Source organism: Schistosoma mansoni, chromosome 2, assembly GCF_000237925.1.
Source record: "Schistosoma mansoni strain Puerto Rico chromosome 2, complete genome".
NCBI lineage: Eukaryota > Metazoa > Platyhelminthes > Trematoda > Strigeidida > Schistosomatidae > Schistosoma > Schistosoma mansoni.
Genome location: NC_031496.1, coordinates 12,254,311 through 12,282,178, shown reverse-complemented (window position 1 = coordinate 12,282,178; position 27,868 = coordinate 12,254,311). Strand labels below are relative to the sequence as shown.

General features: G+C 34.4%; 1 protein-coding gene across 1 annotated transcript; it reads left to right on the top strand.

Annotated features, from left to right (window-relative positions):
• Nucleotides 1-437: 437 nt before the first annotated feature.
• Smp_130110 (proteasome subunit alpha 6 (T01 family)) lies at nucleotides 438-27,473 on the top strand (the record flags this gene model as incomplete). The annotated part of the gene is made up of 7 exons (XM_018795706.1): nucleotides 438-742; nucleotides 8,873-9,027; nucleotides 10,298-10,372; nucleotides 12,393-12,551; nucleotides 14,628-14,733; nucleotides 19,023-19,754; nucleotides 26,660-27,473. Coding segments are annotated over 7 exons (1,680 nt in total), but the record flags the coding sequence as incomplete, so codon positions are not given.
• Nucleotides 27,474-27,868: the final 395 nt, after the last annotated feature.

Sequence of the window (27,868 nt, the reverse complement as noted above, 5' to 3'; positions counted from 1 at the left end):
CAAAAAATCACTAGACATAAATGTCACTATAAACTCGAAGCAAGAAGAGGTAGATCCACACCAGTTAACGATTACAAACGTAGCAACACCGCCGCCACACCTCTATTCATTGCTTGATCGATCCTGACGATAGATATGTCCTAGGGTGCGTTTCATATAGTTGGCAAATTGAACTATGTGCTTGATCATTCATCAATGAACGTTTATGATCAGTCAAGTAAACACAGGCAGTTTGAATTTTTCAGCAGATCTCAATTCACTCAATGTCATCGATAAACCAAATTTCAAATAAGTATTACAAGGCTTCACTATTCAGGATTTATTTCATCTGAAATGAGTGTAAATGTCGGGTTACTTCATCGTCTTAGGGACAGCAATCTCTTCCCGTGCATCGTGGGAGTGACGAAGAATGAAATACTTTGGAGGACTTTGAGTGAATTAAGAGTCAGTACAGTAATAAAACAGAGTATGACATATTAAATTATTACTTGTTTCTAGTAAGTTTTAAGAATATTATCGGAACCACTTCCCTGTCAGATGTTACTGGTGTGAGGTGGCTCACTGATTTATCTGGGTCGTTACAGAAGAAAAAGGCATGTAATTCCCGTGGATTCACTATTTGGAGCACTACACAAGCAAAGAAGTATGGTTGGAAAGTTCGTTGCTCCACATTCTACTGTGTTTGCGACCAACAGGTGTCTGACTGGGTGGAATTTTTAAATAGCAGTGTGCTAAAGACAAGTGAGTTAAAATCGGATCGTTTCAAAGTTAATGTCTGTTTTACCACAGCAAAGTTAATTATTTTTTGGACAGTAATAGCTTATTATTCACATTTAATTTACGTGTATCTGTAAAGGAGTTGGAATCAATTTCAGATTCTCAGTAACGTAATCACTTGGTTGTTCGCTGCAGCTAAAAGACAATTACTTACCATTTACAAAAGATTGCTTGGCCTTTTTTGTTGAAAAAATTGGTATTGACCCCAGTCCTCTATTAAACACAACTTTGACAAGTTCGTTGAGGTATATGTGTAGAAAATGTACATGGGAAGCTTTGGTTAAATAGTGGACATGAAACTTTAGATGCTTGTCAGTTGGGTTCCTAATACCGGTTTCTTTAACAAGTCTGAACGGTTGTCTGCTGTTTTCAATTGCCAATGCCTTTTCCATCTCTCTTGATTTCGCTACCCACCACTGTTCGCGATCATTGCGTAAGCTTCTTGTTAGCCTGTGCTCAAGTTGACTTCGCCTCTCGTTATGTTCAGAGTCAGATGTGATATGTTTTCGAGCATCCATCAGTGCAGTGGGTGCTGATGAGACCCAGTGTTTCTCCCTAACCTTGTGGTTCACCGTATTAGCAGATATCACTGCTGTTTCCACAGCTTTTTGGATGTCATTCCACGCTGCCTCGGAGTGGGCACAACTTACATGGCTGCCTAACTGTTTTTCTAGTTGTTCCTGAAATATATTCTTAGCTTGCCTATCATTAAGTAGAACCCTAAGAGGCTTCCTTGCAGCGTCTTTCCTACGTCCAGTAAGACGCAGACAGATACGTGCTCGCACTAGTTTATTTATTTAAACACATGAATATTGGTACAAGGAAGCACCAGGCATTCGCTTTTCGTCCTCTCAATTTTGTAAACAACACCTCCGCCACGAGAAGGCAGTGAGTAGGTGTTATATCCCCTGGTGAATTATTAATGGTAACTCTAAGGACTATTTATCGACCAATGTATTATGCCTATTTCCTATTGTACAATTGTTACGTAACTAAACTATTTATATTCGTGTTTCTCTTATCATTATCTTTATTTTGATCTTTGATTTATTATCATACAATTCTTGAGTTATAATCAGTTTACTGATTACTTTGGTTTGTATAAAAACTCAGTATGTTTGTAAATAATGATTCATATTGCCGAGGCTGTTATTTGTTTTCTGGACTCAACTGGCTGGGCTAGGCAGATAGGAAGGACCGAATAGCACTCAAGACTGCTCGTACGATTTCAAGTATCATTTGCGTCCGATCAATAAATTCACTCCTCTCCAATCGCACGTTCATATAAATTACGAGTTCACACGATATAACAGTAGGACATCCCTGGCAGAGGCTATATACGCGTGGCCATGTGAGAGCATTTCGAGAGGGAGAGCGTACTCTCCCCACTCCTGGCCGTACCAGGGCATTTGGGGGCATAAGTCTAGTGTAAGGAGTGGGATTCGAACCCACGCCCACAGAGTGGACTGCGACCTGAACACAGCGCCTTGGACCGCTCGGCCATCCTGACCACCTCGCACTAGAGCATGATCTGAATCTAAGCATGTGCTCCAGAATGAGCGACAGTCTTCTATCGAGCCCCTTCATCGGTGGCTGATAGCAATGTGATATATTTGAGTCCAACGTTGGGACGAATTCGTGGGTCGCCATGTCAAAAAATGTTTTTCTTTGTGCTCAAAGTTAGTATTTGCAAGAAACAGGCGGTTATCTTAGCATAGCTGCAACAGACGGTCGCCATTATCTGTTCTTTTAGCCACGACACCATAAGATCCATCCAGGTGTCTTTCCCTTCCTCTTAGTTTACCTACTTGAGCATTAAAGTCACCAGCCACTATTACTACATGAGAGCGCCTAGCTTTTCGGAGAAGGTCAGAAAGTCTTCTATAAAACTCATCTTTTACATTATGTGAGCTGCAGTCAGTGGGAGAGTAGGCAGAGACGACGAAGAGGCAACGACAAGTTTCCCTATCTTTCTGAGTCCTTACTGCTCCGTTTAGTCGGACAGCGCACAAACGACTGTCTACTGGGATCCAGTCCAAAAGAACTGGTTGTACCCTAGGACTCAATGCTATACCTACGCCAGTGAGGCCACGGGAAGCAGCATCAGGGCTTCCAGATACACGAAGCGTGTATCGAGATGGTTCTTTATTTTGACATGGTGAGGTCAAATGAATGACGCTACTCGTGCTGTTACAAGTATGAGGGCTAATATCACTTCCCGGCTGCCCACACCGTAGAAGGGTATTTCTTGAGGGACCTGAAAAGGAAGTTGGATTGATGTTGGTCTTAATGACTTGGGAGCGTGATCGCAAATGAATGACGCTACTCGGATCTTGTATGCGCCTTTCGGTGACGCAGCACACATTGATGGTACGAGATTCTAAAGTCTTAGCTAAGGAAGCCTGTTGTCCTATTTGGCACAACGTTATGACGTTAAAAGTTCCTACATATAGTTTAGAGCGTGGTTTCGGGAGACCGAGGATAACGTTCCGCGTACTCGAATCGTTTGCCCTTGCGGTGCGAGGTGATAAAAACACGTAAGAAGTCGTTAACTAAAGCGCAATATGTATTTCTGGTAAATACTAGAGCACATGAACTTATCTAACTAGTTCTTAACGTTAATTTAATGAATGAAGCATGGTAACCCTGCTCTCCTACCATATTCCCCCGGTTTTATTTGTTTCTGTCTCAGCCTTGTTTTGACCAATTACATTATATTGTTATTGAATTTATTGAGTGGAAGTAGACTGACATTTTTTATAAGTCTAATAAACTGAAGCAATTTCCCTCAAAGAGAGTTCACTATTATTAAGTAGCAATACATTTATGGATAACTTGTCCAACAAAGTTTGTTTGTTAGAATATAAGTGGTCAAGTTCATATTCACGTTTGGTTTGTTTTTCCTCAGTCTTAATCATATACTGTTAGCTTACGATGTGTCCTTTATATATGCATTCATGCTTCTATTCACTGAATTCAATGATCCAAGTCAATTGTCGTTCGTTGGGGAGTCAGTATTTTATTAAAACGACTAATTATCATCCTATAAATCTTGAATGCACTGCTTGCCCCCAAATGCCGTGGTACCACCGAGGGTGGGGAGAGTCCGCTCTCCCTCTCGAAATGCTCTCACATGGCCACGCGTATATAGCCTCTGCCAGGGATGTCTTATTGCCTCCTCGTGGCATTACTGTTGTTTACGAAATCGAGAGGACGAAAAGCGAATGTCCGGCGCCTTAACCAGGTTGGTGGACACGGCGAGTCCACCTAGAGGAGTTGGGAAACCCTGATTCCAAACCAATAGTGCACATGGGCTCCAGGATCTTGGAGGAACAAATGGCGTATGAAATTATAGTTGGCCACTGGCTACCATGAGACTACATCACCTAACGTTGCTCCACTGCCTTGTAGATTAGACCTTTTGATCAAAAGTTCGGGGAGTGGCCCCCTAAGAGAACCACGTGCTTCTGTCTAGGCACCTGGGCAGTATCACAGCCCTCACACAAATCAATTGATTTGTGTGGCGCATATGTATCTGGTGCCCCTTTGTACCAATATTTATGTTTAAATAAATAAATAATAGATTGACGAAAAGATGGACTTAGTAATGTATAAAATAATTAATCGTATTGTTGAATATGTATGATCTTACTTCTCATCCTAGTTGATTCGCATCCATTCAAACGTTGGTTCACATAATGATCAACTATCAAATAATTGACTTGTAGTAATACATGCAAATGATAAAATGTGCATCTAAATTGTTTTGAAAATTCATATTCTATATGTGCTAATAAATAAAACCTCTATTAATACAGATCCTTCACGTCCACGCAACTTGTTGGTTTTTATCAATCCTTTTAGCGGCTCAAAAAAAGCACAGCAGATTTATACTCACCAAGTAGCACCATTATTTTATCTAGCCAACATTCAAACGAAAGTTGTTGGTGAGTTTATAGTGGTGGTATTTACGTTGATTTTTTTTTGGAAATTTGCTCCGTATCATTGTCACCCATGTTACTTGTTGTATACTTAGAAAGGACACCGTTTCTTAGCAGTATATTTATCTATTAGGTCCCGTTTTGGTTGGGTTTCTCATATTTTCCACTACCGTTTAAACTAACTCATCTCATTTACTGAATACAAGCTTATTTACCCAGCTTCAACCTTACACTTTTTGTGCAATAACTAGTAATACTACCTAGATGTTCAAATCAACGTAGATGGGACAGCATTTAACTTTGCAAAATTTTGTTTGAAACCCAAGTATATTAGCTACTAAGCCATTCATTGTAATTGAGTGCTTTTTGCTGATTTTTAAGGTACCTTTTATTTTTATGAATGTCGAAATTCGACGTATAATTAATAATCAGAGATACTGAAATACTGACATATCATCTATACTCGCACATCATTAAAATGTTTTATAGGTAGTACGTGGTAGGGATTATTCTTTACATCTTTCATGTTCCTAATAATAAACTTTCTATCGGCGAACGCAGATAGGTTTAATCGGATATTATTCAGGTGACCACAGAATAATATATAGTCTCCTAATACACTTTTGGTATTCATACTATACCTAAAACTGCTAACTAATGGAAGCTGGTTTTCGAAATTTTAGGAACTCAATGGGTAAGTTGTACATGGTTAATATTTGATGATTGCTGCGAAGCTGGGAATCACACTTGAACCTTGAATTTTCTTATAACACAACATACTAAGGACAGTAGGGTTATGGATATTGAGTCTTATTGTTCCCATATATAGTCGGCACGTAAATTAAGAATTACAATTTGTCTGTGCACTTTTCTGTCAGTCAGTCAGTCAGTCAAATGCAACATAGAATCTGGCACACATGTACATCGGTTGAAGTTGTTATACGTAGTTAAGACAGTGAGATGAAATTGCCAGGGTAAATCCCAGACTAGTAGAGGTAGTAACAGTATTGATGATAATAGTACAGATTAAACATTCAAGACAACTCGAGGAAATATAAATTAATGAGATCCTAAGAATTCAGGAACTTAAAATCTAGAGGAGGATAAAAAGTTAATACAACTCCGCCTTTGTCAGTGATTCTGAGCCATGTCATTCAAAGGCTCTAGCCAATGGTCACGATAATCACGCGGACTCCAACCAGGTAGTCTGCATCTACCTACACGGGTCAGTCAACGGTCAGTGTCTTCACAGGATGATCCCATGTCTTAATTTGGCTGTCCTTAGTTTCCTTCCAATTTACTCCTACACTAACCATCATCTTGCGAGGTAGTCGGTAGGTGCACACACGTAGTATATATCCTAACCACCTCAACTGGTAAAGATTCACAACCTTGTCAATTGCTTTTCTGTACTCAGTACTCTATGTTTAACCTTATAATATCTAACTCGGCGGTCCCAAAATAAACGAGCAACGGCTCGAAGATACATGATCATATACTAGTAACCTACGAATGTCCTCTTTTTAATTGTGATGTTTTACACTCATGGGGAAAAAAAAACAAGCAAACTGCTGCTCACAAAACTCATTCTTTAGTTGGAAAATGGATATCACACTTACTCCACAAGTGACACAAGCTGGCAAAAAACCAACCGGTTTTTCTGAATTCGTAATGATGTTTTATCAGACACCAACCCATCAAGCCTGATCAGACTTTCAAGATAGGTGAGGTGGTCGATGCATTTAACCATTTCACTCCCTATCATTAGTTCGGGCGTTGACGCATTTACGTACTCAATCACAAACTTTCGTGACCGTTCTATGTTTGGCCAAATATTAATAATTTACAAATACTATTAACATAAAGCTTCTATGTTAAATAGAATATTATTATCATCTATTATTGTCAGATCTATCGCTGTCTCATTAGCTTTACTTTCTATACTCCTGTAGAACAACATCACACGTTTTTTAAAAAGGGTTCCACTTTTTTTCTTGAGAGGTTCTCACTTTTATCATCTTATATCAGAACAAATGCCATACCACATGTTTGCTAGCTATTTTTATGTGGAAGAATTTGTAGATTATACAAAACAGTCCACACGTTATTTAAGGTTACCTATATTTAAAAAAGTTATTTTGTTTTCGCTTCGTAATTTTCTAAAATGAAATATTTCCCTAGTTAATGGATCTCTGTGAAAAGAAAAGATGGAAATTAGACAAATAAATATATTTTCTCGACAGCAGGTTCGTATTTAAGTTATATTAAACGTTTATTATTGTTGTGGTGTTTTCCAATTATATAGCTACAACATCTCGGGATCACGCGACAGATTATCTTATTGAAAACTCATTGGATTCTTATGATGGGTGAGTTTCTTCTCCAGTTTCACTTGTTAAAAACTTCATCAACCAGAGTGATATATATATATATATATATATATATAACGATTTGGTTTAATCTTGTTCGATTCAGTAGTAGTTTGTTTATTTACTAAAGTAATTAGTCAGTCATCTACAACGTAGGACCAGGCACATATATGCATCGGTCCAAGTTGATACACCTCATCGCACAACAAGATGAACACCAAATTCATAGTAGTTACTTCAATGGTAATAATATATAAAAGAAAGATTGTGTATAAGGATATAAGATATAAAGGAATTTTAATCTCATAGTTTAAAGGGAGAGAGAGTGTATACACCTAAGCCATCGTGCTCGATCCTGAGCCATGTCACTCATCTGCGTATTTCAAGTCGATAAGTGGACCTCTTAGTAGTAGGTCAATTCTTGAAAATTCAGTCGACGAGAACGTAATTTTTAGAAGTAGTTCTGTGATGAAGTTGAACAAAAGTGGAGGTAGTGGAAAGCCTTGTCGGACACCACTTGAGGTTGTAAAATCAGATGATAGTTCGCCATAAGCTCTCACTCGACCGATAGCGTTTGCTGAAGTCAACCACCTAATCACTTTACAAATACGTTTTGTTCCAGGATGTTAAGTTCGCTGACCAAGCTTTTATCGGTGTTATCAATAAAATTGTTTTAATATCAGTACAGTAGGTTCAATAACTATCGGAATATAGTAAAAGTGGGTGAACTAGTCCCGTTATCTGTTATCCATACTAACTTGGGATATCTTCGCAACAGATATCCGTCTATAGCTAAAGATTGGGGATTTTAAACGTTAAATTAACAATAACAAGACTAAAAATCATCGCGTTCGTTACGTTCTAACATATCTAATTGGTTTTGTGAAAGGATAATTAGGTCGTAAATTCTTAATCATTCAAGTAATGTTCTTAAAACATGGTATCACTTATTTAATTCACTACTTATGTTTCTTTAATTGGTCGCTATCACAAATATGACTGGCTTAGGTCAATGATACTCCTAAATAATATTTAGTATATTATGTCACCTAAGTGTAAATTCTCTAACATAAACAACAACATAGTGGATCTCATATTCTAGGGCCATGTAACACTGTTAGTAATTTTCTTAGTGGATTATCGATGTATGCTTTGCAAATAAGGCTGTCCTTAAGTTTTGAGTTCGTATACTATCTACCAAGTGTTGTCCTTTCTAAATATCTATAAGCAATGCTGTCGATGAAGTACTATGATTTTACCACAACAATCGGTCCAGAATTTCATTTTCCTAAATGCGAGGTCATATTTATTGTATATAATCTATTAATGCTGTGTAACTACTCATTAACCTTCGTCTTGCTATTTTGTGATGACTCAATGGATCTGATAAAGTACTGCAACGATTGAGATGACCTAACTGATAGGTTTCTAATGAAATCCGGTTCCCGATTCCTAATTGAGTGGATTTCAGAAGTTAGAACCATTAACTGACTAAACAAGTGCAATCATTTTAAATTGATGTTTAAAAGTTGTATACTTAGTATGTTGGACAGTGAAGTAGAATTTCGTATTTATTACTAATCGTAATCTATAGCATACAAGTCAGAGCTTGTAGCTTGGCTGTACGTAACTCATTTAATGGTTTAGGATATGTACTTCCCTTTTATTTACCTATCAGTTAAGTATAAAGTTTTCAAATTGTTAATCAGTTCTTTGGTTCTTTAGATCTAAGTCTTTGATTGTTGTTCCTTTATTATGTCTTGCTTTCTTTCCATGTAACTTCAGAGTAATTTGTGTCGGTGGCGATGGATTTTTAACGGAAGCTGTTCAAGGTTTATTGTTACACGAAAGACTTAAGTTCAATCTACCGTTATTTTCGGGCCATAAACCTGGAGAAATTGAATTAAAACCAACAATTCGACTTGGAGTTATTCCGGCAGGTTAGTTACGGAAAAACAAAACAAAGACATTTGTAGTTTAATTTAGGTTTTTAAAGAATAAATTCATTTCTGAAAATGGTCTTCGTCACGGACTATGACTTTTACATTCCTTTGATAATTCATAGGTGTGTTTTATCATAAGTCTGCATTCTCTTCTCCGGAACTATTGCAGTGTTTTAGTTTATTCACTTGTTCTCTTGTACATCTTTTCCATTTCTTTAATTAATCGTTAAATTTTAGAATAACTCCCAATACTAATTAGTTGGTGTGTAACTAACTTTATAGCCCAGTTGCACTACGATAACTATCAAACTACACATTGACAGTGTCTAACTTCGACTCGAATATTTGAATATCCCGATTACCTTTTCTCTTCTGGCTCCCAAGGAGTTCAGAAGACAATGTTGCAGGGAAAATATGTTAGTAGAGGTCAATGGATATGTATTAAAACGAACGGAACATGGATATAATCATATTTCCGAAAGACACTAAAAATAAGAGTCCAAATTTAGCGCACTAAATGCACAACTGAAAAATTGGAAAAGCTTGTTCTTGATGGGGCTGAGACGAAGGAGTGTTTCTATGGGGAGTACTGGATGGAGAAAAACAAACACAAAAGTTTATGAAATAAAAATAACAAAACCACGAGTGGGTGACTTCCTGCGTTTCTGACATCCTCACCCCACCCTCACTATATAGTTAAAAGCATATTGTTTCAGGTTCATATGCAACTGTGTTGTTTTCTGTCAGGGTCGACCAAAACTTACACTTCTATATCCAATTAATGCGTTTTAAGTGTTCTTTTTCCATCACGTTATTTGGTAAGCTCAAAATGTTTAACATTATATGCAGAGATATTAATGTTGTGTTACCTCGCTTGACGGTATTTCTTGGTTGGTTAGAATGTTCAATACAATCATTTTGTCCACCTCCACCTTGTATAGTACCTTCCTGTGCCTCTTTATTATGCACTCTTATCGTCAGCAGAAACTTTTACGAGTTGAAAACTAATACCGAACAATTCCGCCATAAAACCTCCCGGTCAAAGGAAGAACCCATCCAGTATTCAGAGTTGGTGTTTTGGTGTTCATCCACGACTACCATAACCGGTTCAAATGTTATGTAATAAAGTCTTAACGAAGAATCCCAATTAGCATGACGCCGGGATTCAGAGTTTCTTACTAACTCCCTTCAACCATCTAATATCAATTACAATCAATAATTGTAGTTGTTTATATTTGTTGACTTGTTATTTTCCTTCATTTTATAGGTTCAACAGATGCTGTCTCATATTCTGTTCATGGTACCAATGATGTTGTAACTGCGGCTCTTCATATAATTTCTGGTAAGTATTGATTGTTGAGAGCATGTTATCTGTAATTAAAATGTATAAATTGATCTAATGTTGAATCGATATAAATTGAATCACTGCTGGAGAACGATGTCTAAAAAGGTAAAGCAGTTGTTGCAGTTAGTATGTCTATCTGTTGAGATTGGGTCGGAGGTATTGATTCCGTATGGACTGGATTTAGTGTTTTTTGAACTTAAATGAATAACACAAAGTGATTTATTTAATAAAACGTTTAAAATAATTATTATGCTATTCTAGACTTGATTATTGAAACATACGTTCGTTCAATACACTGATGAGCTATAACATAAATTCAATGGGCTAATCTCCTCTAAACTAGAGGACTAGTTTTAGCTCTTTGACTGAAATTGAAGTTTTTTTAAACTTGTAATTGCGTTGTTTGTTGTGACTGTCACTTCAAAGGCAGACGTTTGATTATAACTGAAAACTGGAATTGAGAGGTAACTTGAACTGAAAACTGAGTTATAACTGGGATCAGATAGTTATAATGGAACCAGAACTTGTAGATTGACTGAATCGTTACTGTGGTATCCGTAGTTGTAGTGTTTAACAAACGGCAACTACTGTAATTCCGTCGATGCAGAGTAAGAACACTAAGAACTGGTGGTTTGACTCTCCGTAATGCACGTTCCCGAAAATAAATCGTCTTTGGACTGAAATACACTCATAATAAATCTATTTTTGCCATTTGTTTACTCTGAAGAAGTGGCTTGCATTAAGTCATGAAAAGTAAGAAATACAATTTTCCTACTCATAGAGATATAACAAAGATATTATTAACTTTCTACTCAACACTTAATTTATTTGAAACTATCAAGTCCAACCTTGGCATTGATACTTATGAAATACACTCATTTATATACTAGTTTTTACACACCTAGTATTGTCTCATATAGGGAAGAATACCTAGAGTTATATCGAAAACACACTCAGAATGTAGTTCACCTGAATGGATACAGTGAATATGAATGTCATACTAAACGAGAGTTCACATGTGACTGGACAAAATTCCTAATGAATTAATACAATAAAGTTTTGGGTATAACTGATAATTTTTGAAATCTATAGAAATCGGAAATACAATCTTCTTTCGATGGGTCTTTACTAGAAACACTTTTGCTGGCTTAGTCAAAAAAGGTTGTTGATAAAGACAATTCAAAAAAATTAAAGAAGTCGGTAAATTCATAGAAATAAAATAATATTTTCAGTGTATTTATAGAAAAGTGATTAGTTAATGCATTCCAATATCCGGCAGCTGTTTTCCGTCGAAAGTGAGACTTAAAGAGCATGTGTATGACATTAGTCAAAGAGAATCCTTAAATCTTGAAGGATGGCTAGTTTAGAACAGTGTGAAGCATTTGTTTGCTTTAAAATCTATCGAGTGGTAAATTTTTAACTCTACTAGACCCGGTTTTTTTCTCAAGTAGATTGATTCAAAGCCTTTGTCAGGTTTTCGATGTCTAGCTACAGAGGTTCTTTTATAACGTAAATCAAAACTTGTATGGATTATTGGAGTTTTGTAACGAATCATTCATGATCTGCTATTACCACCATCATAACATACTTCGTTCTATATTAAGACTATCATTTGAAGATATGATCGAACTGGTAAGGTTTTGCTTTGATTTCCATCGGTGGTTTTCTAGTTTCTGTTACTTATTAACCTCAGAGATAGCCGCCTACATGTCATGGAGAGAATCATTGAAGTAAGACCTAATTATATCACTTCTCATGTAATTTCCAAAGTTTCAATTATTAAAGACGACCTAAAACCCTGTTTTGTACAAAGGTTCATCTGTAAATATAATGCAAAAACTTAACTCGTTACCTCTCTATCTCAACCTTATGATAATTTAAAGTGCCCACAAGTCTTTGAATAGTGAAATTTATTTCAAATAATCATAGTTTCATATTTATGAGTAGGTTAAGACGAATTCCTTTTTTTTCTTCTTCCTACAAATGTAATTTTCTCTTTGTCCATTTTAATGGATAGGTGATGATATTAGTTTGGATGTTGTAACTGTGCATGCGGATGACGATGGAACATTTATTCGTTATGTACTAACGATGTTAGGCTATGGGTTTCATTCTGATCTTTTGCGTAATGATGATAAACGACGTTGGATGGGTCCTCAAAGATATAATTATTCTGGTATGATTTTATCACTGTTGTGGTGAATTTTTTCTTAACTTCGATTCGATTATATCATGTATAACATATCGTCTATAACATTTATTTTTATTCCTCCTATCTTCCTATCTCCTCTACATGTCATTAACACAAATCTTAAATTCAGATTACTAAAGTTATTTGACTGAAATTTCTTTGTTTGTAAAGTCTGGTGTTTTTTCTATTTAGTCATAGTTAATGATATAAATAACAATATATTTATCTAGTTGACTTTTACCAATCACTTTATACCTTCTTGTTATGGCCGTGTCAACCCCTGTTATGTATATGTCGGCTCTGTTATATCTGCGGTGAAAGTTCGAACTTGTCATACTGAGCGAATTTCACGCTTAATTGATGCAAACATATCGACCTGAAATAATGTTAATCCGATAAATATAACCCCAATGTCATATTGCCATGAAATGCCACAGCAAGTTAAAGAAAAATTAAAGTCTCCTTATCCTTACAATTAATCATTTAATTTCCCTTTTTAAAAATCCAATTGGTAAGATGCAATACTGAAGTAAAATGTACATATAGCAATAGTCACTGTCTATGTGCGATTGTTTAGCTAGTGAGTAGTGAACAATATCATACTTGATTAGTCCTTTAATGGTAATCGGATTCAGCCAGTCAGGTTTGAGTTTAGTTACTAGTTTAGGTGACTCGATATCCCACGCACTACGTTGAGATGTTAGGTAGTTGTGATTCGGTCAGTCGAGTTCGATCAGCATTAAAGTACTAGACAAATATGGCACTGACCATTAAACTGTAATCGATTTATTGTAAATATTCCAGTCCTACAGGAGGTCAATCTCTGCTTGGTTATCGAGCATTGGTGTCTCAAGCTGGGAAGCCAGATACTGCTGGTTGAGTCCCAAAGTGAGCTCCAGCTCTTTGTAGATCATGGGTACACCTTGAAGACGAGCGCTAACTAGCGCTGAAACTAGGCTAAGAGTTTCTTGTCGACTGCTTCCAACCACCTAAAAAGTATCTATCTCAATCAAATCGTGATTGGGTTTATTTATTGACGTACATCATTCATCAATAACAGGTTTATGTACTACGCTTCGAACCACATTTCTTTGCGCTCATGTATGGGCTATTGATACCATCCGGCTACTTTAACCAAATGTAATGGAACACAGTTCGAATCAGTGACTTACTGAGGGAAAGTTGAAAGCTTCAACCACTTAACCACTGTTGTACTTTGTTTTTATGAGCCACTTCGTTCAAAAAATTCATCGTATAATGTTTAGTTTTATCAAACATATTATTATTATTATTTAGACACATAAATACTGGCACAAAGGGGCACCAGATACATATGCGCCACACAAATCAATTGATTTGTGTGAGGGCTGTGATACTGCCCAGGTGCCTAGACAGAAGCACGTGGTTTTCTTAGGGGGCCACTCCCCGAACTTTTGATCAAAAGGTTTAATCTACAAGGCAGTGGAGCAACGTTAGGTGATGTAGTCTCATGGTAGCCAGTGGCCAACTATAATTTCATACGCCATTTGTTCCTCCAAGATCCTGGAGCCCATGTGCACCAATGGTTTTGGAATCAGGGTTTTCTAATTCCACTAGGTGAACCCTCCGTCGTTGTTATTTTTATTCTTGTCATATCTCTTTACAGCTCAGTACTCTACAATTTTAAATACTATTAATAATTCAGCTCGTGATAGCTTCGTCGACTTTTTTTGTGACGTTATGTGAGTAGGAGGAAATCACAATAATACATGGTATGAAAATACAGTGTCACTGATTTTATTCGTTAGTTTCGGATTATACTTTTTTTAAATTGTCAACTCTCCACATAATTATTTTTATCTATTTGCTTTTCGTTTTATCCATTTCTAATGTGTTGTTGTTTCAAGTGTGATCACTTGAACGGACCCATTTACACATACCTTTGTTCCATCTAGTCTATAATTAGCTGACTGACTGACATTATTCTAACATACACTGACTCTATATACTGTATGTTTTAAAATACAATTGTTCAATGTTTGGATTTTTTTCTTTTTTTACATTTTGTTCATTTGTATATAGGCTTAAAGACACTTTTACAACATGCATCCTATCATGGCGAAATATCTTTTCTACCGTGTTCGGATCCAAACAACCTATCATCTAATGGTATTGTTTGTAATAGTGGGTACGAAAAAAGATAATCTAAATGAACCTATTTTTAATGTATATTTATTAATAAATTTTTATTTAAATGGGTGATGTCTATCATTAATGTCTAAAACGGTTTGTTTTTGTAGATGCATTTGTTTGAGAATTATACTTGTAGTAAGTACTATGATTTTCTTTAAAGTTTCACTAGTTTCATACTGATTTATTTTGTGGGTGATATTGCATCTGCCTTTCGTTGTGTCTTCTGGTTTATATAAAATGAAATAAAGTGTTTCTGTTAAATTGTAAGCGATTTCGGTTCCGAAAGGCTTTAAAATCCTTTTGGTAATTTCTGAGACCTTTCTCACTGTTATAACCCTCAGTTTTCCCCTTGACGAATATCTACACTAGATACCCTTCCAGTGTCCATTCTACAAGACTTCGACACAACTCAGATCAAGAACACGTGACTAGCCTGACTAGAATAAAAGTATATTTCCACTCAAAAAACCAACAACAATCACGATAATAATAATGGTAGGAAAATATATAACTCATCTAATAACTTTCAGACTATTTACTAGTCTGGCTAAGCAAACAGTCAATCATATTTTCCTCGTCCACACATCACTGACATATGGTTAAACAATTTGTTTTTTCTTGTTTCTGTTGATGTATCGAGTTTCTAGATACTTTTTGATAAAGTTCTAGGGATAATTATGTTTACTCAAGAAGCATAGAAGATGAGTTTCTCTAATTTTTCTTGTTACCGGAGTCCTTGAGTTTGTTTTGTTATTCTTGAAATATGTCTGTACATAAATGATTCTGTGCGCTGTTAGGTTGTGAGTGTTGTAACTTAGTACGTCATGTGTTTGGCTTAGTTTCTTGTATATTCGGGTTCCCAAGGTTCCTGTGTTTATTTCACTGAATAACATATACAAGAATTAGATTTTGTTTTCTGATTCTTCTCTTATAGAATTGGTGTGTTCAGAAATGTTGCTAATCATTGTGTTTATATTTTCTCTTGCGGATAACAAACATGCGATCTACCCAACTCATCCAAAGATTTGGTTTAATTATTGGTACAATTGTAGTTTCAAGTCTGCATAACAGCTTTTGCGATCATCCCTGATACTTGTTGTCCCATTGGAGTTCCTTTAGTCTACTTGTAAATCTGTTTATTGAATTGGAAATGTGTTGTAAGACATAGCCTGATAGGTTCTATTAAGCATGGCTGTAATGAATGAGAACACAGGTGGAGACAACCAATGTATTTAAATACATAATTACAGAATCTCTTGGTAAAATACAAGAACCATATATGAATGCTTCATTTGCATAACTCCATCATTTATTCTTCACATTTTGTATGATTCTTCCAAGTCACATTTCCTTTCTATTCCCGCTTCTGTTTTCCTATAGTCGACCTTCATAGCCTTCTGCTACTACGCATTCCTCTTCTGATTGGTGTTACATACTACTTATGTCGACAGGACCTATCAGTCTGGGTTTGAATCTCGCGAGGCAAGATCGTGGGTGCGCACTGTTGAGGAGTCCCACAATCGGACGAAACGGCCGTCCAGTGCTTCCAGGTTTTCCATGGTGGTCTAGCTTCAATTGACTCGTAATTTCAACTATATAAAATTACTAAAATCACAAAACCCCCTTCTGACAATTATAATAGTCATTAAACAGTATGATGATATTCATGAATTTACTGGATAACTTAAATAATTTATTTTTGATTAATAATTAATTTATTATATTTTAGGTCAACTCTAATTGTTTACAACTACTTATTTATTTTCGATATTTTACTCCTTACCTTGATAATTTAACCTTTTTTTGTTGTTTAGTTTATTTTTTTCAAGTGTTGAATAATATTTAATTGAATATGTATACCTTCAATTGATCCATTAGTCAATTTCACTTTGGATAAATCTTATTAAATAAACACTCGATTCGATTTCTAATCCGCTTCTAATAACACCAAATTGAATTTACACGACAATTTAGGAAGAAGAGAAAAGACACGAAGTGTAAAACTAAAGACTGGTGATAAAGATTTATTTGACTTTCACAATAAATTAAAAAAGAAGGATTTATGAATATACTACTTTTTATATGATTTATTTACAGTTGGATTAACCAGTCAGATTTGTCTACATTGAACTGAATTGTATTAAACAATAAAATTCAATAACTTATTATGTGGACACATAGTTGTCATATTACGTAATTAGGGATCCATAATACTTTTTAAGATATGATAAAATACATGTTACACACGATTCCGATTAGAAAAAATCAATTTCACATGTCATTCACATTTCGATTGATTAACTTGTTACTCACCTTAATATCATCTCCCCTATGAAATGATGTAGGATCCTTTTTTGATAACATTATTAGTATGGTAACACGATTAACTAGTTTAGTATATTCTCGCCACATTAACTTTTTACTTCCTTTATTCGCTACTTTAATTCAATACAATATCAAAGTTAATTGCGTTTTAGTTTAAGTTATCAGACCTTATATTAATTGGTTTCATAGAAAAATCTTTTTCTATTGAATATAATTTTCTGTCCCGTTTATTTGTGTACACTACTTTATTTTGATGTTTTCTTATGTGCCTTTTGTATATCAACTTTTTTCTTTTAGATGTTCTGTTTGTGAATCAAATATTTATCATCAAACTGACGATTCATTGCCTGTCGATTATTCACCGAATAAATGTAGTATAAAACATTATGAAACGGAATTTGACGTGCCCTTGAATTCATCAATGAATATTCGAGGTAGTAGTGATTTTTCTAGTATACCATCTAGTTTAAATAATGGTAGTACTCAAAGTGTAACTGATTCACAAGCGCTAATCAATCAGAAATCATCGGATTCTGATGTAGGCTTGAGTATTTCATCGAACATTGATGATCGTAAAATTTTCAACTCTCATTTACCTGATTTAATATTTGGTGAGTTAAATTTTAGTTATTATAGTAGTTGTTGTGATTTTCATTTTTTTTCTATACTCGTGTTCATTTTGCTTGAGGATGGATTATTTTTCCAGAATTTGTCCGAATCCAGTCTATGGATAATTTTTTTTCGCAAAAATCGTTATTTTGAATTTTTAAACTGCACTCATCTTTAATGGCTAATACTCAAGGATACGCTCAATTTTTTGTAAATACTCACTCGTTTATCACTATATCATCGTCAGTTGGAGAGTGGTACTACAACTTTTGCGTTATTTGATCTCAATTGTTTGGAGCCACTGCGTTATTGTTCGAAATCGTGTGGTTTTGGAGGGCTTATACCAGTCCTAATTATTCTCGTTTACTACATTTTTGCTGCATGGTTTTTGCCACGAATTGATATCAAATAAGGAATTATTGAAAACCAAAGAAGACTAGACACGTACTCTCATGAAGACGGTTATCATTCATCGATGGTGCTAGATACTAGTGTTGCTGTATTGTACATTAAATTAAGTCAGGAATGCGAAACAGAATGAAAGTCAGTAGTTCAACTGTATAATATATACTTTCTAGTTTTTAATAGATATTCAAGTAAGATCATTGCATGATGTAGCGTTTCTGACCTATTATTGCTTATAACGTCTTGGTATTTACACGTTTATACAAAGAACATCATTCAAAGGTATGATAGACATGTTAATGATATGACTCAGTTACCAAAATTGTATTTATTTACTTAAACACCAACATTGGTACAAGAAGGCACCAGATGCATGTACCACATGAACCATTCGATATGTGTGAGGACTGCTATACCGCCCGGGCTCCCAAACCGAAGCAGATGGTTTTCTTAGGAGGCCACTCCCCGAACTTTTGACCGAAAGGTCTTATCCGCAAGGCAGTGGGACAACGTCAGGAGATGCGATCCCATAGTAGCCAATGGCCAACGATTGGTTCATACGCCATTTGTTCCTCCAAGATCCTGGAGCCCATGTGCACCATCGGTTTGGAATCAGGGTTTTCCAATTCCCCTAGGTGGAACCTCTGTTTCCATCAACCCGGTTAAGGTGCTCGACATTCGCTTTTCGTCCTCTCAATCTCGTAAACAACACCCCCGCTGCGAGAATAGAGTGAGTAGACTTCCTTGTTATTATTTGTATACGTGTGGGCATGTGAGAGCATTTGAAGATGGAGAGCTGACCCCCCCACCCTTGGTGGTACCAGGGCATTTAAGAGCTACATAAACTGGACTAGATTCAAACCCACGGTCTGCTTAATGGAAACTCTTGTACTTAGTCATTACACTTTGAGAAGTATAAATGAACTAAATTTTATTTGTAACAAGTTTTTTTTTATGTCGTATAAGTTTTCTCAATACCAATGTAAATTTAATAAACTCATTAAAAACAATCTTGTTCATTTTATCTTTAGATAAAAATTCCGAAAGAAATTCCTTTGATGTTAATTCATGCAATATTATGTCAAACAAAAGAGAAAAAATTTCAAACATTGGAATAGAACAATTACATGATAATCAATTAGCACCAAGTCGGAGTTCACTTAAACCAATAAAAAATTGGCATACTATTCGAGGCACGTTTTTAGCAATTAATGCATTTGTTCAAAGTTGTCGATGTTCACGAGCTGTTTGTGGCCCTGCACCTTGGGCACATTTAGGTGATGGCTGTTTGGATTTAGTTTTAGTGCATAAATGTTCTAAAGTTCAATTCATTCGATATCTTATGAGTATAGCACAAAATCGTCATATGACACCTGAAGAAAATCCTTTTAATTTTCCATTTATTAGTGTCATGAAAGTATGCGCTTTTCGATTCGTTGCACAAAATCAATCTAAATTAAAAAAGTTTGATAAGTTAGATACAAACTGTTTATGTAATAAACAGCATAATTTACAAATAACCCACAATGTTAGTATAAATGATGATTCAACTATTGAATCATTATCAACTACATTCTTGTCTGAGCCAAATTCTTCTAATCCCACTATAAGTCGAAAGAAAACAACAATTTGGTGCTCTGATGGAGAATTAATTCAAAAATCCAGCATAATTTGCTTGTAAGTTGGATTCGTTCACCAATAAACTTTTTCAATCCTTGGGAATATATATATATATATATATATATATATATATATATATATATATTTATCAAGGATTATTAGCGTTAAGGAACAAAGTTATTTCACTAGTTACTATTTAATTAAACTAAGTTTATTTGAAAATATTTCAAAATAAGTTATAAAATGACTGAGAAGTTGGAAACAAGGAGAAGGCACTATCTTTTTTTGCGTCGGAAAGAGTTTACTAACCTGAATAACTTCATAGACTTGTAGGTGGCCCTCAGATTCCATGGTACTGCTGAGAGCGGTGAGAGTACGCTTTTCCTCTCGAAATGCTCTCATACGGACATGCGTTTATACATCTACCAGTGAATTCCTACTCATTGTCTGTATACGGTAGTGGTGTTTTTTTCGTGAAAGTGAAAGGAAGAAAAGCGAACGTCCGGTGCTTGGAGCGGGTCTACGTTGGGTAGTTGTAAAACTCTTATTGCAAACCAATAGTGTGGATAATTTACAGGATTCTGGGGGGAACGGACAGTATATGGACCTATTTTTTGTCACTAGGTACCATAGGAAGACAGCTCTTGACGTTGTTCTACAACTTTTAGGTTGAAGGCCCCCTGAGGGACCCACATTTTTCGGTCCGGGCTTTCGGACAGTATCCTAGCCCATACACAAATTTTGTTTTGTGTGGCGTATTTTATTTTTGACTCTCAGTTGTACTAGATTTCACGTAAATAGAATAAAATGAGTAGTACTTTAAGTATATTTCTGAAACATACAAACTATTAAATTGTCACCCTATATTGAATTCCCAATAATTCTCAAGTTTAGGATCTGTTCTTCCTAACTCAATCCAGTCTCTATTTTTCATCCAGTAAGTATGATCGAAGGCCTAGTAGATAAATTTTTCTGAGTTTTACATCGGTGAAGTATTAGGTTAGCTTGAAGATCCATGCTTATTGTTATGTTTAATCCTAAGCATATAGTGCAACTTGTTTATTAAGTTCAGATTTATGCACTCAGGAGTTAATGTACTCAAGTCACACATTGAAAGGTATCGCTAATATAGAATAGGAATAAGTATGATTAGTGAATAAATTCAATACATTTCCTAACTCTCTACATTAAAGACATCTTTTGGTCACAAGGATGAAAATTCAGTACATCAGTTGACAGAGATATGGTAGCAGCAGTTAATTGTGGAAGGAATTTCAAACATGCATATTACATTAATAGATATTTTTTGCTCAAACTTAGAGTATAGTGATAGTTAATGTGACTGTAATCGTACCCCTCAATAGTGAGTTACTAATTTTTGAAAGGCAAACAATGTGTATATGTCTGAACACCTTAAAGATTTTGTTCATATTTACGTAGTATAGCAACCAAATGGACTAATCAGAGATGACTATTAGATTAATATACATCATTGTTAAGATTACCTTAAAATTCTTGGTGATTTACTCCTAAATTTTAAATTCCTCCCTTTTTGCGTTAAATTTTTGGCATGTATTGTTGGGACATATTCCTTGCTTATTTTCTTAATGTTCCCCTTTGTTGAGAGTCAGTTGTTAACTAAAAATACAAACGTCTTTGTTGGCAGTATTTCTTTTCTTTTAGTTTGTCATATTTCTTTTAGGAAGTGTTGTTTCGGTTAACTGTTTGTGTGTTTAAACATTTTTGTACTTTATCTTTCTATGGGGGTTTAGTTTCTGACCTAATTTTCAATATCGATAGGTTTGAAACATCAGTTAATTCGTGAGCATTTCTAAAAAATTGCCTATTGATTAACTTAAATGATGTTACTGTAACATAATGAATGGTGGATACTGAAGATATGTAACCATAGTAACGTTTATCTAAAGTACACTTTTTTTCACTAAGTAACACATGATAATTTTGTTTATCGAACAACTTAAATTCATTCGAATTATTTTGTTCTCATTACTTGTTTTAACATAAAATAATATTATATGAGTTTTCTCATAATATTAAACTTTCTGTATAAATAAATTTAATTGTGTTTTTCAACCGATAGGGTAGTAAGCACAATCACATACATTGTATTTGTTAAGATATATTAAGGCGAGCTTATTTTTCTCGTTTTTGACATAATCTATGTTTACAAATTATATTGATAATGATTATTTTCTTTGATCGATCCAAATGGTAATACACTTTTTGCATGAAATTTGTGACTAGATGACTACATAATGTAGTTGAGACTGTTATTGTTACTGTCGTTAAAATTTAGGTATGGTAAGATAGGTCTACTCAATGTTCGTCAGACTGTTCTTAATTTAACGTTTTTCAGTAATATCCTGTTCAATTTTCCCTTTGAACAGTATAAGTATGGGAGATGGGATACATGCCCGTGAATATGTAGCACATCCGTTTTTTGATGTTTATTATCTATGCAATATCAAATATTTTCGGTCAATTTTCTGTTCAGTTAATGGGTAAGTGGTATATAATAGGATAATTTTCACTGGGGCATTCATTCCGAGCTCTACTTTCACTTCATTTACTTTTTTTTCATCCGGGAAGTTGGGACCCACTACAGTTACGTGTTCATAGACATATGTAGATAGCTCTAGATGATTAAAATGAAGTCCTCAGTGAAAATTACACTCTTATATGCAACACTGATACACTAACTTTTACAGAAAAGTTCTAGATATCGCATGTTTATTGAATACTTAGAAGGGTTGGTTAGTCTGCCATAACCTTTAGGATAAGGACAAGCTTACAATAACGGCGGTAAATTTTCTGCCTGTTTTTCGACACAAAACAGATTTGTAAATGAATAGTTTATGTAAAGGAAAACAATAGTATTACAAGGTGTACACTGATTTTACAGGTTAAGTAAAATGATGACTAGAGACAAGGAATTTCGGCGAGACTATAATTTGTGGACGAATCAGTGGAATTAAAGATAGTAAGTCTAGGATTTGGGCGCGAGATTTATTCATCCATATAGTTAAATAGCTGGTGTCAGTTCGTGATGAAAACCTTTACTGTAATTCATAACCTTAAATTCTAACTCTCAATCCTAATCCTAACCTCTCATATTAACTTATAACCCTCTTTTGACACTGATCAGGAGGTGAGTTGTCTCAAGGTCACTTTAGCGTTGCTCAAAGGTCGTCCAAAAATTTTAGTCCCACCGAAATCTCCTTTCGATTCGTTTTTCATCATGGTTCTACATCAATAAAATAGTGTTAATCAGGTAGTCGTATTCAATAATATTTATAATTTCACAAGTGATTATGTAAATAATGTCAATTGATTGACTAATTAATTAGAACAAGGAGTATCATAATAATCAAAGTAATTATATGTAAAAATTGAAAAAAATCAAATCAAACAGTTTCCAGACTACATAATATTTAATAAGAGAATCAAAAAAATATTTTAATAAAATGTCAATTTTATGATGGTTTGATGCTAATCAATAAACGAATGCTGAAAATATGTGGTGGCACAAAACTGGAAGCGATTACAAATTTTTCAAGAGAATGGAGTGAATCGAAGTTTAGCTTAAATCTATTCCTATATCAATGGCCAAGAGTTGTTGCACAAACTTAATTTGTGCACAAAAGTTAGGTTTGTGAATATGAATCCCAATAACTTCAATAGTATGCAAAAAACGAACTCGTAAACGACGCAGTAAATTTAAAAGGAATATGGTTCATAACTTTATGTTATATCACGTTATTTAAGCTTCAGTACGGACCTACAATATTTAATACAATTGATTCTCTTCGTAATCATACAACACGTCAACACATAATGGTTAATATTGCCGAAAAGACAAATGGTAGGGAACTTGATATTCAAGGTAAAACAAGCCGTACACAACGAATTGGTACAACTCTGCCATCTATATACTCACAGAAACATAACCTTCAAGGATGCAGATATTTAGTGAACTGTTATGTCTTGTAATAGAGTGGAAGAGTTGGATGACTAGTTGATGTGTGACGCGATAAGACCCGCCAAACAGGGAGCAGCGAATTATCGATTGGAACAGAGACACGAAACCCGTACGAGCAGACTAGAGTGCTAACCGGTCCTGCGATCTGCCTAGCCCAACCAGTTAAGTCCAAAACACCAATAACAGCCTCAGTGGTATGAATCATTATTTACAAACATACTGGGTTTTTATACAAACCAAAGTAATCAATAACTGAGTATAACTCAAGAATCGTATGATAATAAATCAAAGATCAAAATAAAGCTCATGATAAGAGAAACACGAATATGAATAGTTTAGTTACGTAACAATTGTACAATAGGAAAAAGGCATAATACATTGGTCGATAAATAGACCTAAAAGTTAACATTCGTAATTCACCGTGGGATATAACATGAACTGAAAGTACCAACAACCAAATAGAATAAGGCTAAGGTCATGTAGAAAATTGAATTAGAAAAAAAAGGCGTTTGCGGTTATTAGTTTTAGTAAAGTGTTACCGTTGGTAACAAAACAGTTATAATTTTGTGCTTACCTTAGCATTTTAAGAACCTTATTCAAGTTAGAAGAGTTGATTCTAAGGAATTAAAATTAAATGTTAATTGTTTTTTTGAACTCCACTGGTCACTGCTTCTCACTAGAGCTCCTAGATATACTTCTCGAAGTCACTAGTGAGCATATGATTATATTAATTACAGAAGGGGTTTTGTGGAGATTTAGTATTTATTATAGTTGAAAGCGTGAGTCAATTGAATCTAGACCACCATGGAAAACCTGGAAACACTGGTCTATCGGTTAAGGGCTTCGGCTCGAGACTGGTACGTCCTGGGTTCGAATCTCGCGAGGGCGGGTTCGTGGATGCGCACTGCTGAGGAGTCCCATAATAGGACGAAACGGCCGTCCAGTGTTTCCAGGTTTTCCATGGTGGTCTAGCTTCAATTGACTCACGCTTTCAACTATGATAAATACTAAATCTCCACAAAACCCCTCCTGATAATTGTTTTTTTGTCTACGAAACTATGTTAGAGATGCTTTATCTCCAAATAAAATTTTTTTTAGAAAAATATCAAATTTAATTTTGTTTTGATCAATTTTAGCGCATTTTCATTTTTAATTAGTTATTGAATTTTTTTTATTCATTTCTCCTTATATTGATTATTTCATTGTGACCAATGACCAATTGATCAGTTAATAAAACTTTCTAATTATTGATCATTGAATCGATACATCAATTAATTAATTTGAATATTCAATTTCAATTCTTCTGAGGTCTTTATCAACAAAAAAACTTTCATTCTAGTTAACGGTTAGAAAAAAAAATGAAAGAAAATAATTTATACGAATATTCGTCAAGATTAAGACGAAGAGTTTGACACCAATTAGGCACCGAGTATAGAGAAGACATTATATTTAAAATAATCTCAGCGATTGAAATTTAAATAATTCCAACGTTTGGATTAGCAGAGCATAGATTTGATCTGATATGATTGTTGAACACTATATATTTCTTTGATGATTTTAATTTTGATTATTACCCTGAAGAAGTCCAGACAAGTTTGCTGGACGAAACGTTGGAATTATTAAAATTTCAGTCGCTGAGATTATTTCAAATATAATTCTTCACATATAACGAATGAAAATAGTTTCTTTCAGTGTATTAAAGTTGAAGTAGCGAATAAATTAGCTTGATGCACAGATGTACCAAACTTTAACATTAAAAAAACTATTCAAACCAAAACACATCAAAGAGATGTGAAGAATAAGTTTCAGGAATGAGAACATATAATAGACAAAATGATTAATTCTATGTTCAAGGAGATGATGTAAATGTCTTTTCTGTTTTTTTTTCATTTTCTATGTTAGTGCAATGATGCTTCATTTTATGAATAATGAATAGTTAGTTTGTAAATTTTTAAATATAGATTAGGATAGGAACCAACGAAAACAGTACATTCTATCTCTTCAAGCTGAATAAAACCTATCTTGGTTATGCTGTTAATTAAACATTTTTTCTGATTAAAATACTATTCTTGTTAAGCTAATTTATTTATTTCATTATCATGTCAAGTAGTCGTACATCGTATCAGTCAATTGATGATGGGAAATTATAACTGAATAGTAAACTAGTTAAAATAATAATAGTATCAATAGTAATGAAGAAAGCTAAATATTGAGAATATGGTTCAAGAAGAAAAAATACTGTGGATTAAATGAAGGAATACAATTACTCAAGAGTTGGAGTAAGACAAACAGTGATTGCATCTGAGTCATTCAAACTGATTCTGATCCATTTCATCCAATGTCTGCACCAACTGGATAATCTGCATATACCGATACATTTCGGACTAACAATAGTGTAATTTATGGAGCGGGAGCGATGATGTCGCGTCTTGATTTGGGCTCGCCTAGTTCCTTTTTTGGAATCGCTCCTAACCCAGCTAGCATCGTTCGTCGAGATAGGTTCTAGCTAAGGTTGCGTAATACCAATTCCTAACCACCTCAGTTGATGAAGGTTTACAACCTCACCAATCATCTAGCTAAATTTGTCTGTTATTAGTATTACATCAGTTACATTGTTTACCTGAAATGTAACAGGTTCTACGTTGCTTATGACTGAGTGGCTATTATCTAACATTGTAGATACCTATCTTCAAACGCAGATTGCAGAATACAAAGGGGAAAATATACTACATTACCAATGACAATCTGTTGACTATCCATATGGAAAATACGACAATCTGATTAATTGATAACGTTAATTGAGATACTAAATGAAATCATATTATATAACATCTATTACGTTAAAATATATAGTTATTATTATTTGCTTTCTAATCTTAATAAATAATTATATAACAATATTGTATATTATATTTTTTTAAATGCTTTTAATTATTATTGGCTTCATTATTACTTTCTTTAGTGTCCATCGTAAACTGATACGATTTTTCGGTCGAGGTCCGGAACAACACTCGGATTCAAATGGTTCATTGGATACATCTGTAGAAAAACAAGAATCCTGTAGGTTGATATTACAATCTATGATGGATGAAATCTATTCAATTTACTAATATTAGTTGCAATCACTACACTACATTTTTTTCTATATTTGTTTATATTGACTTTGTTGCTCATTCCCTTTCTTTTTTTTCAAATTTATGATTTTCATCATTTGTTTTTCTTTTGATTTGTTCTTTTACGTACATATCAATTTGGATTGAATTCAATACCTTGTATATTTAATAATTTTTTTTGCTGACTTATACTTTATCCTCAGATTCATTCATTTTATTTGTTCTTTCATCTCATCTGAAGTTGTTTGTATTGGGTTTTCTATTTTTCTCAGGTGCCATGTTGTGATAACGATGACGACAACTGGTTTAATTTTGCTCACATATATATTATTGTAAATATCTTTTTTGTATTGGGAATGATACAACATTTTGTCCTTAATAACTGTTAAATTTTTATACGCCTATGGTGTGTCGTGTATATTTCTTTTCTTTTTTCTTCAAAAAAAGATAACCTCTACTTCTTAAAATAAGGAGTTGACAGTCGGTAGATTGACCTCAATCTAATTGACAGTATTACACTTTATATTAAAATTTATAGCATCAATTCATATTTGCAATATATTTTAATTTTACAAGAGAACCGATGACATATTTCCAAGTTTTCTGTTTTTATACATTTCATCAGAATAAATCATATGACAATAAAGTAATTGTGCAAATTTTATATTTATCTTTCAAGTAAATGCAACTGTTGATTGAAAAGAAGCAATGAACTACAGAAATAACGTGAAAATTACGTTAGGTTAGTGTTAGTTGGGGTGCATACTCACGATACTAACTCGGTTTCTTTCTATGTACACATTGATGCAAACAACAATTGTTGTGCTGATTAGACAGTTTATTTAAGTGACTTATTATTCAAAAGCAAATATAATGACACTAAGTCGATTGACACTTCAATAGTTTTACATTTTGGTGATTACTTTTTATGTGATACGAAGAGAGTTGTCTGTTTCTACGAGAGCAGTTATTTACGTTACAGTTGTTAACATTTTGGTTGTATCAGTCAGTCAGTCAGCTACAACGTAGAACCAGGCACATATATGCATCGGTTCAAG